The 12,409-nt window shown below is 38.7% G+C and overlaps 1 protein-coding gene across 1 annotated transcript in view; it reads right to left on the minus strand.

Moving 5' to 3' along the window:
* LOC126082518 (contactin-associated protein-like 3) overlaps positions 1-12,409 on the minus strand; it is a 314,347-nt gene that overhangs the window by 57,473 nt on the left and 244,465 nt on the right. The window contains 3 exon segments of the mRNA XM_049895019.1: positions 630-757; positions 6,914-7,070; positions 11,832-12,029. Of these exon segments, the coding sequence (XP_049750976.1) occupies positions 630-757; positions 6,914-7,070; positions 11,832-12,029 (483 nt within the window).

A 12,409-nucleotide genomic window follows, 5' to 3' on the forward strand; every position in this document is an offset into this window, starting at 1 on the left:
TGGTTATAATCCCACTTGGGAATGGGTTATCTGTGTTATTTTAATGAAGAAGGATTAGTGTAGGGTGTGTCTTGAGATGGGAGAAGATAGATGCCAAGTCACACGGAGGTCTCCAAGGAACCACGGAACAGAAGCTGAAGAGACAAGGACCTTACCCCAGAGCTGACAGAAAGAGAAAGCCTTCCCCTAGAGCCAAAGCCCGAATTCAAAATTTTAGCCTCCTAAACTATGGGAAAACAAATTTCTTTTGGCTAAAGCCATCCATTTGTAGTATTTCTGTAACAGTAGCACTAGATAACTAAGACAACCACACTCAGCAAATTACCCTGTACTTATTGGACATATATTAAATGTTTGCTGAGAAAGTGAAATATTATTTTCAGATGATTCCATTAGTCTCCACAATAGTAATTTGATTTAAATACTACATAAAAGAGACATAACATAGAGTAATATAATTTTTCTCAACTGCATTAGCAATACACAGTTTTTCTAAGTTAATGCATTACTAATGAAATATAGATTATCAGGGTAGATGGTATTTTTATGAAACCCATGCAGCTAAATTGTTCATAAAACATTGACAGATATTATTAGTAGCAGAGACAGTTCCTCTTGCTGCTACTTACTATCCCCCCGGCAGAGCAGAGGCCCCAGTGTATAAGCTGCTTCAGAATGTGGTCGGCCTGTGTCTGTCATCACGACCTGTGTGACTGGCAGGTGCTCCTTCTGGGAAAGGACTACTGTGTCACTGGTCCTAGAAAACAGCAACAACCACCTTAAAATTATTCTGAATAACATAAAATAAACAATAGTCTTACTGCAGTTCAAGAGGCCTTAAACTAAACTTATAAACACCAAAACAGTAGGGAAATCAAACTGCTCATCTGAACACTCACACACGTAGTGAGATATTTAATGACATCATCTGAGAACCAGAGACCATGATTCAGCCACAGGACCAGTTAAATGTGAACACGGGCGTAGGAAGGCAGATTACATTTTCAACGTAATTAAGCAGCAAACTGTTCTTTTAAAATTAGTCAATAAGTAAAACTTAAATGCAGAACTTACACATACAAGTGTGAGCATGAAAAAAACACCTGACTAGCAAGATTTATGTTTTTGATTCTCAGAATTTGATCATTAAATATCCATAAATTCTTACTGGGGTTACTAGGAGTTCCCTGACTTGTTGACTCCATAAATTTAAAAACAAAATTCTGATTCAAAACCAAGATGGAAGTCTGACACGATGCACCCTTACATTAATAAATGGAATACGCATGGGAAAGTGTAGACAATGACTGTCCCCGTCCATCGCCAAAGAAACATTTACAGCTTGTCTTTTAACTACCAGGCCCTGTGTGTTGGAGATGTGGGCACAAAAAACACCACTGATGCACCAGGAAACCCAGTGGCTATTATAAATAATAATAATAATAGATCATGTAAGTAAATATGTGGGGAAACATTAGTACTTATGGTTCCAACACAAAAAGGCCTGGAGTAGGAGTCTGAGGACCTGGATCACAGGCCGACTGTACCACTACCTCCTCTCTGGGCAAAGTAAAAGGATTTGTCTACATTTTGCAATCTGCTCACATTTTTTATTGCCTACTTCAATTACATGAGCACTTCTGATTTACGGAAAAATAATGGTTTGTCTGGTTTATCTTTCTGATGCCCTGTATCTGTGTAGGACCTAGTAAGTTTGAATTCCTAACTATTACACAGCTGCCACTCAACTCCTATATATACAGGTTGAAGTTTTTGAAAGTGCTGCTATTGCAGGTTAAAAAAAAAAAGCAACTTTGTATAGTTCAGCCTAAGGGCTTTGTGGCAAAAAATCTGAATAACTGAATATTTAGTCATGGCATTAAAAGATTCTTTTGAGGTTTAACAGTTAAAATAAAAATTGAACTATATAAAAGTTTTATCCTGTTCCAAAAATTTAATAAAGTGGTCTGCCATCCAAATGGGGAGAAAAACTTTTATTGAATATGGCTATTTCCCAAGATCAGGCTAAAAAAATGAATGTGGCTTTATCTGGTTAAGTCCTAGTGACTCCTAATGAAGGGGCACAGGCAGGTCATCCCAAGCACATTAGCACTGGCTTTGCTGCAGGATGAGTGGTCAACAAGTTCGGTGTCATGGATTGAATTGTGTCCTCCCAAAATATCTGTCAACTTGGCTAGGTCATGGTTCCCAGTATTTTACGATTGTCTACCATTTTGTCATCTGAGGTGATTTCCCTATGTGTTGTAAATCCTATCACTATGATGTAATGAGATGGGTTAGCAGCAGTTATATTGATGAGATCTACAAAACTAAGCCAATCTCTTCTGAGATATAAAAGAGAGAAGCGAGCAGAGACATGGTGACCTCATATCACCAAGAACGCAGTGCCACGAGCAGAGAGTGTCCTTTGGACCTGAGGTTCCCATGCTGAGATGCTTCCAGATTAAGGGAAGACTGATGACAAGGACCTCCCTTCAGAGCTGGCAGAGAAAGAAAAGCCTTCCCCTGGAGCTGGTGACCTGAACTCGGACTTCTAGCCTACTGGACTGTGAAAGAATACACTTCACTTTGTTAAAGCCAAACACTCGTGGCATATCTGTTACAGCAGCACTAGACGACTAAGACTCTGCGTGTAGGTGAGTTGGCTGGAAATTTATTACAAATGTGAGGATAACTCACCAAATTATTTCCTGGTGTTGAATATCAACCTATCTATAAATACTACATATAAATACTACATAGAAGCATTTTAATTGCTGTGACTGCTATTTTGGCAGGATAGCCTAAAGGAAAAATATGACTGGATTAGTTATTCTTTTGAGGATCTTTGAATTTCTAAGAACCATTTACAGAAAAGCTACCCTTTAGTTCTGTCTTTAGCACTGATAATGCACGCAGAGTCCTGAAAATATATAAATAAAATCATCGTGCATGTTGTATGGATTAAGGCAGATACTGTAATACAGTCCTGTTCCTTTGTTGTTTGCAAAGTATCCTCAATCTGAGGAATTTTTAACAATTCTCATTTTAAAATTTATCATTAGTATAGGCCATTCCCAACTCCCCATGCATTATGCAGGGTTTAGGCCATTTGCCATGGTCACTAGTAATCTTAATTTTCTCCTTTCCACTTTTTCCACATTAATAACCACTGCATAAAACAACAGTTTTAAATATTCAGTAAGAGAATGTCCAAATCCTCTCTCTTTTTTTTTTTTTTAAGTTCCTAATGCTCTGGCAATTATTCTTACCCTTCATTGCTTTTCAGTAGACTTGTGGACTTTTTTGAGGCAAAACACAGCTTTGACTACTTTGGGTTGCTAGGAAAACTTAAAAGGGAAAAATAGTGAATCAACTTTCATTATTTAATAATTGTTTGGGGGAAAGATAGGCTGGTAAAAACACAATTATCATCATCCTCAGGTAACATACTTGGAAAGTTTCCCTGCATTCTGTTTGGTTTTGCTGTTCTGTGTGCTCATTCCTTTGCAAACTCACACTGTATTAACTACTATAGCCACGTCTGGTGGGCTTAATCTCCCCACCTTGCTTTTCATCTCCAGAATATCCATGCACCATTGTTTTTCCATGTAAATTTTAGAATCATCTTGCTACCAAACACATGGCATTTTTCCGGAATTAGAATCTAGAAATTTATTTGGGAAAGAGATACTTAGTTTTCCGATCCATAACAGTAGCATACCGCTCCATTTATTTAGGTCTTCTTAGACTCTTATAATAAAGTTTTATGATTTCTCTTTCATAAAAGTCTTGTATACTTTTGTTATATTTATCCCAAGTGATTTTTGTTGCTTTTGCAAGTGGTTTTTACTCCTTTTTCTTTTAATAACAAGTTCTTTTATAGGAATTCAATTATCATAAGATTCAGCAGCCTTACTATTATTAATTCCAATATTTCTGTGTATTCTCTTGAGTTTTCTTTGTAGGCAACTATGTCTATGAATAATGCAATCTTTCTTTGTTTCTGATCTTTTATGTTTTTGAACTATGCCATATTTTTTTTTAAATCTTTTTATTATTTGTCTCTAACCCAACTGCACTGTTATCAAAGAACTGTCTCTACGGTACCAACTATGGTAAAATTTTTCAGTTTTGCTTTATGGAATATCAGGTTACGAGTTTGCAAAAACGTGCCATGTGTACTTGAGAAAATTAGACAAATTTTTATTTTCTATATCTATCAAATGAAGTTGTTAATTTTGTTTTTAAAATATTCTATATCCATATGAATTTTTGTCCCTTTCATTTGCCAATTACTAAGTGATGTTTATTGAAACCTCTTCCTATCATAGTTAATTTGTTAACTTCTTCTTGTAGTTTCTTCTTGTAATTCTGTCAGTCTTTTCTTTATATATTTCAATGCATTGCTATTAGCAGTATACAAGTGTAGACCTGTTCTTTCTGGTGCTATTAAAGTGTCGTTATATAGTGAGCATCTTTGCCCACAATAAAACCCAAAGCCCACTGCCATTGAGTCGATTCCAACTCATAGCAACCCTATAGGACAGAGGAGAACTGCCCCATAGAGTTTCCAAGGAGTGTCTGGTGTATTCAGACTGCAGACTTCTTGGTTAGCAGCCATAGCACTTAACCACTACACCACCAGGGTTTTAGGGCTTTTTAAATTTGCCTACTTTTGTGTGTATTTGCCTGATAATTTTTTTAACCATTTTACTTTCAATATTCCTGGGTGTATAAACAGAATATATTTGTTCCTAATTCAATATGATATATATGGATTTAAAAGGTTATTTTACTCATATTTATTGTGCAAGATTACTCACGTATTTATTACCTTATTCTGTACTTGCTACTTTCTCTTCTTTTTAAAAATCTCACTCCTTTTCTTTTGGATTAACTGAGTTTTTAAAATCCCACTTTTCTTTTCTTTCCCCACTGACTTAAATATTCCATCCTCAATATTTATTCTTTAGAGATTGCTCTTAAAAATTTTAATGCATGCACTTAAAACAATTTAATGCTAATAAATATTAACAAAAATTCCTTCAATATGTTATTAATGTCCAGTATTTTACCGCTTTTTTCTAACTACTGAATTAAGAAAATTCTTTACTCATATTTTTCTTGCATCTCAGACATTTCTTCTGGGCTTTTTCTTTCTTTCTGAAAACCATTCTTTATAAGTTCTTCTTGTGAGGTCTGTTGGTGGTAAACTTCCTCAGTGTGTGGACTTTCATTTTAGCCTCACTTTTGAAAACATCAAAACCGAACTAGTTATTGTTGAGTCGACTCCAACTTATGAGGACCCATGTGTGTCAATGGCTGATTTTTTAGAAGTAGATTGCTAAGCCTTTCTTCATGGGGGACTCAAACAGCCAACCTTCCAGATAGGGGCGTGCTAACCGTTTGCACCACCCAGAGACTTGAAAATATCAGCTGGGTATAATATTCTAGTTTGACAGTAATTTTATTTCAAACTGTAATGACAGTGTCCCAACATCTGTTGGCTACTCTCTTTATTGATGATGAGGGTCCATAGGCAGTCTATCCGTCTTTCCTTTTAGGAGTCTTTCTTTCATCTCTGCTTCTAACATTCTCTTTAGTGTTCTTCAATTTCACCGTGATGTGTCTAGATACGAATTTGCTTTTATTTATCCTGCTTGGCATTCCGATATAGTCCCAAATCTGGAAATTTCTCAGCGATTTCCCCATTTGATAGAAGACTGGAAACTATGGTAATTATTTCCAATCCTCTTTTGTAATATTAATCAGACACGTGTTCAATCTTCTCTAAATCACTTCTCCATGCCTTTCATATTTTCCATTTTTTTCTCTCTGTTCTATATGCCATGTCATTTATTTACATTAATTTTTCAGTTCACCAATTTTCTGATCACTTGTGTCTAATAGCTGATTCAACTCTTAAATTTTGATAATATTTTCATTTTTGAACATTCTTTTGCTTCTTTTTCAAATCATAATCATCTTTATTCATAGTATCTGATTACTTTCTCATGTTTCAATTCCATTATTTTTAAACAGCTAACATTTATTTTACTTTATATTTCTAATATACCTATTACCTGGAATTATTAGGCATTTGATTCTACTCTTTTTGTCTTCTTCTGATTCCCACTCATAGGAGCCTCTTTCCTCCTGAGTTTTGTAATACTGGACTGTGAACTCACGTTTGGTGACATTCTATCTGTGAAAATTCTGAGAGGCCTGGGGTAGGGCTCCAGTAAGAATTTCATATAACTTTACAATAAATTATGGTGCTGCCAACCTATGCCCACTTTAATTTAATCTCAGGGACATCCTAGGTAATGTAAACTTGAACTCCAAATCTGTGTGAAGAATTCTCAGGGAGTTGTGTGCCAATGGGAAGGTCTGTCCTCATCCACCATTCTTTAAGGGTCGTAGCCTTTTGAGACCTCCAGATGTGTGGGGAGTTTTGTGTTCCATATACCCCCTTCCATGGACTCAAGGTCTTGTTTGATTTTCCCTACGTGATCATTTAAAGACACGACTAAAGGTTAGGGAGGTCAGCAAACACCCTTGGTCAACCATGGGTTAGTTGTCTTATTAATAGGATTAAACCTAATTTTAAGAAGTCTGATATTTTACTTCCAGTGAATGGGAAACATTAATCAGGAACTCCCAGTTTGTCTTATTAGAGAAATAAAAATGCACATCATCAATTACTCACAGGGAAACAAAAATAGTTATCTTAATATTTTAGGCTGCAGATAGATTATATCATATTCATCAAAGCTTACATTTTTAACTTGCTGGAGCACACTTTAAGCTATTGCTTTCATTGCACTATCTTGTCCAATATCTGTCTAAGGCACATAGTTTAGACAATAAAAAAATGACAGCTTTCACAGGGAAATCATGTGGAAATCACCATTCATTCCGGTCAGCATCACAGTTGCAGTAATATTGAGAATCAAGGCAGTTCCCCTCTAATCCACAAGTACACTTTTGAGCATCAGGCAGAGAACCTCCCCAGTAACTGTGTGTTTCATTGGTTCTTCCACCCCACCAGCTCAGTGGGGTTCCATCTGAAAGACAAGTATGAGAGAGGTGACACCTACTTTGCCCCACACGACCTGCCTCCCCAATATAGCCCCTTTACTGTCTTCTATTTAAAAAACTGAGACATTATTTTAGAAGTGATCATATTTTAACTCTGATATAGGATATTTTTTAAGAAGGCTGAAAACTGTTTCGAAATATTTTAATGTCAGGACTTAAGTTATTGCCATATATTTTTAATTAGAAAATACACAAGTGGTTGTGCAGGCATGCTATTTACACTTTTCTCTTGAGCAGTCCCATGATGTGATTAATTCTGAAATAATATCGAAAAAAGAATTGTTCTCAAAATAAAAACCAATTTATACACTGAATCTAAAATCTCTGAGATTATAAAATGCATATTGAAAGAATGCAATGTTATCAGGCAAAGATGAATTTCTTTCACTTTATTAGCTAAAATGCTGGTACTTCTTATTATGTCTTAACAGTTGAGTGTTTTCTTTTCTTGGGTTGAATGGCTTTGGTTCTTTATTTGGAAACTAAAAGAATGACACTGATGAGCCTTCTTCATGCCCGAGGTGAATCTTAAGGTTAGAACAAGGCTGAGCCAACCACAGCTCAGTTCATCATCTCCTCCTTGGTGCAACCCAAAGGCCACTTCCCTTCTACAGAATTTTGCATTTATGCTAAAGCTGGCGCCAAGACACCTGTGCAGGAATTACAGCACACTTTTTTTTAGGGTGAGAACGATTAGAAACTGGGGAGGCATGCAGGCAATATATCTTAAAAAGGGGACAGGTCGACAGAATCAGGGCAGAAAGGGAAATGTAAGTGACATCATATCCACTGGCCCTGCAGAGATGTTCGTCCATTTTAGTGTTTGCTTTCAAACCTTTAAACTGGGACCAGCAGGCCCCCACTGAGGATCTGGCATGTACCCCAGCTTCTCCCTAACTTAAAGCTGCCACTGCTCCTCACAGTCTCCTCTGCTTCTGCTGCCGACCTACCTCATGGCTTATAAACGCATCAACTGCATTCACTGCCACCCACTGCTGGCCCAGCGGGAGAGAGTGCAAAGAAATCAATCAATATCTGGAGTCTTTTTCTTTAATGTGTTGAAAATTTATCTCCGGGGGTGGCAGATCTTTTTACTTTAATAGATACTTGAGAGATATTTTTCTAAACGACCATTTTAAATACTTAATTATCCAACATTTATTCTTTCCGAGATTGAAGAGCAAATGAATTATACACAAATGCACAACTGCATGTTCACATCTGAATTTTCCATTCTCTATGTAAGAAAAGAAACATCAAAAGTTTTGAAAAGTGTTTTTAAAGGTACAAAATGCCTCTGTTCCCATTCAAGATTGCTGAGGGTACCCTAGAGAATTTGCATAAGAAATAATTAAGAAAAACATGAGAACAATCAGAAGTTGAAATGAAAACAAACAGGAGAGATAGCAATGGCCAGGACGAAGGGCTCCACTTGCTCTATTGTTTTAGCCCCTGGAAGATCATCCTTTCCAGGACAACAGCATTCACACTATACAGTGACTGAATAGTTTCCTACAACGTGAAAACTGTCTTATAACTTGCTCTTTAGCCACCTGTTATCACACCCCTGGTACTATTCCATCTCTGAGACCCCTAACATTGAGATTTTGGAGATGCCCAAGAACTAACAATGTTCCCTTGACTCTGACAAGATCTCAGACCCACCCCTCTTGTAAACCCAATTTGACCAAACAGCAGCCGCTGAACTTCGGCCCCAGCCTTGCTGCCCATATATCTAGTCCTGTGATTAACATAATCTCAGTTTCCTGATAACTTCTGAGAACTTGAACAGTGAGAAATTCTGGAAACAAAAGTGAATTTTAACTGACGTTATCCAATCTACTCAATAGCTTACATTCTTAAGCTATTTGCTCCCCACACTGCAGTCCTCTTGACCTGTGCTCCCACTGCAGCATTCTGATGAAGGCTCCAGCTAAAGGCTATGGTTGTCTTTTTCTCTTCCACCCAAGGGTAGTGGCATCAGTGTCCACACACCCATTTGTGCCTACTGATAATGCAAAACAAATTGGTGCAACAATTTTAGGACTCCTAGGCTACACTATTTGCCTAACTCATCTCTACCCTAATTAAGAGCTTCTGGGAATACATAGGTCTGTACTAAATTTGCTTTTTTTTTGTACTAAATTTGGGAGTCCCTGAGTAGCGAAAATGGTTAATGCGCTTGGCTGCTAACTGGAAGGGTAGAGGTTCAAGTTCATCCAGAGGTGCCTTGGAAGAAAGGCCTGGTGATCTAACTCTGAAAAATCAGCCACTGAAAACTCTATGGAGCACAGTGCTACTCTGACCAATCAAACCAAACCCACTGCCGTCGAGTCGATTCCGACTCACAGTGACCCTGTAGGACAGAGTAGAACTGCCCGATAGAGTTTCCAAGGAGCACATGGCGGATTCAAACTGCTGACCTCTTGGTTAGCAGCCGTAGCACTTAACCACTACACCACCAGGGTTTCCTGCTACTCTGACACACATGGCGTTTTCATGCATTGCAATGGGCTCAATGGCAATTGGTACTGGTACTGAATTTGTCTAAATTAAAAATTAAATCTGCATTAAAAATTCTCCAATGGCAGTATAGAAGGAATACTTGTAACTTGAGCATGCATAGATGATGAAGTCTCCTTTTTTTGTTTCTCTGGGAAAAGTTTAAAATTCTTTTCTCTTTTCATTGTTTTCCCCAAACCCAATTATATACAGTACTGGCTTTTGTTGCTGTTGTTGTTGTTTGATGTATTTATATGGAAGGGATGATAACCAAGTTCAAGCCCAAAACCCATTGCTGTCGACTGGATCGCAGCTCCTACTGACCCTGTAGAGCAGAGTAGAACTGCCCTATAGGGTTTCCAAGGCTGTGAATCTTTATGGGAGCAGACCGTTACATCTTCCTCCTTTGGAGCGGGCTTGTGTGTTTGAACCACCAACCTTTCAGTTAGCAGCTGAGTGCTTCACCACTGCACCACGAGGGCTCCTTGACAATCAAGTAGTCAACCACAAATCAATAGGTAAACACTGACCCTGCATGTGGGAATTCTTTACCTATCCGGGTAAAGTTAATATGAGTGAGTCTTGCTCCTCAGTCCACTGGGTGATACTGTTTTCTGACGGTTAGCGGTTGATTCCCAAACCACTCTGCCTTTGCCTTGTCTTCCTTGGCTAAACCCAACTTGTGTTGTCCCATAGCAAAAAAAACCCACTGCCATCCAGTCGATTCCAACTCAGAGCAACCCTATAGGACAGAGTAGAACTGCCCCACAGGATTTCCAAGAGCAGATGGTGAATTCGAACTGCCAACCCTTTGGCTGCAGTCAAGCTCTTATGCACATAGCACTGATTTATTCTCTTGGAATTACCCCCCTCATTCTTCTGGGAACATATAATTTTAGCTCAGTGATCCATTTGACAACAGTCAACTAACAATAAGTACTAAGCCCTCTAACTATAAATTCAATAAATTGGAGAGCTCCTAATAAGTACTATTTACTTCATGCACTTTTTTTTTTTAACTTCATGCACGTTATATATGTTGTGCAATCAAGTCTTGGCAAGGTTAGTGTCTCAACTCTGAAGACTCAGAAAGATTAAACAATTGTCCCAAGTTCCACAGTTACTGAGTGACAGGCTTGGAACTTGAACTCCGAGGACCCTACCTACCACTCTCTGCCCTCCTTATTCCCTGAGATCCCTGAGTAACCTTCAGAGAATGGGCAGACCAACCTCCAGAAAGCCAAAGGGGCTCCACAAAGGCAGCAAAGCTCAGGATGCCAACAAAATATCTCAAAGGGAGGAAATGTAAATCCAAACACAAAACAGAACAAAATCAACTACTAACAGATCTGGGAGTCCCTAAGTGGTGCAAACTATTAACATTAACACGCTTGGCTACTAACTGAAAGGTTGACGGTTTGAGTCTACCCAGGGGCCCCCTGACAACTGATATTAAAAGAGTTAAGCTGGCTGGTATCCTGACAAAATTGCATGATACCAACGACAAAAAACAAACTGGTTCCTAACCAGTCAATTCCAACTCAGGGCTACCGCACGTACACCAGAACAGAACTGTGCTCCACGAGGTTTTCAGTGGCTGATTTTTCAGAAGTAGGTCATCAGGCCCTTCTTCTGAGCAGATATGGATTAACCAGTAAGCAAGGTACGCACAGGCTTACTTGTGCTTACTTATTTTGATGTGGTGGAAACAGGTGAAATTGTGTACTACAGATTACTACGTAAGCACAAGCAAGCCCATGTGTACCCTGCTTATTGGGTAATCTGTCTCTGCCTCTGAAGCACCTCTGTGTGGACTCAAACCTCTACCTTTTCAGTCAGCAGCCCAGTTAACCGTTTGCACCACCCAGGGACTCCATGATACCAACACTGTTCCCTAATGAACAATAGCCTCAGACACTAAGAATCTCAGGAACAGAGAACTAAGCCATGTTGTTGGCAAGCTGCCCTAAGAGAAAACGAAAGTGTCAGGGCACTTCATTGTGGATGAACCCTGCACCCTAAGGGTCGGCTCAGTTGTCCAAATAATCTGGGAAGAGACTTCGGAGCATTCACGGCTTTGAGGGAAGAGCGGCAAATACTGACCATGCTGTTTGCTTCAAGGAGAAGCACCTCTGTAGCTCCCAGACTGTGACCTAGGTGCATGGACTCTGTGGCGGAGCCTATAATGTTGTGGAAATTAAAGTCTATGCTAGCTCGTTACTTACCTCGGGCAGATGAAAGCCTAGAATTCTTGCAATGGAAGGTCAGCTCCTGTTGGCAGTGGTCTGCACGGTTGATTATGGCCTGGAGCTGGTCCAGGCTGGCCGTGTAGTTGAAAAGCACAGGATGCAGGCTTTCTCCATCAGAGCTTTTGACCCTGGTCAAATGGGAGCCATTATGCTGCACTGAGGTCCAGGTGGTGTCTTGTGGGAAGAAAGGAGGAGGTGGCGGGGAAGGGAGACTGTGACTAACCAATACCAAAACCCAGTGCTGTCGAGTCGATTCCGACTCATAGTGACCCTACAGGACAGAGTAGAACTGCCCCGTAGAGTTGACTGTGACTAGGCTGAAATAATTAAATGCAAAAATCAGAAGCATATTTAATCTGAATTCTTTTTTTTTTTTTTTAAGTGATAATCTTTGAGATTGGAATCAACCAAAGGAGGATTCTTAAAAATGTTAATATTAGGGAATCTCTTTATAGAAATTTTTATTTCCATGTATCTACAGTAATTATTTTTGGTAATATTTGGTTGACAGTATAGCCAACATTCTAAGGTGAGTAGTCTTTAAAGTTCTATCA

The sequence above is a fragment of the Elephas maximus genome, chromosome 9 (genome assembly GCF_024166365.1).
Source record: "Elephas maximus indicus isolate mEleMax1 chromosome 9, mEleMax1 primary haplotype, whole genome shotgun sequence".
NCBI classification, from domain to species: Eukaryota; Metazoa; Chordata; class Mammalia; order Proboscidea; family Elephantidae; genus Elephas; species Elephas maximus.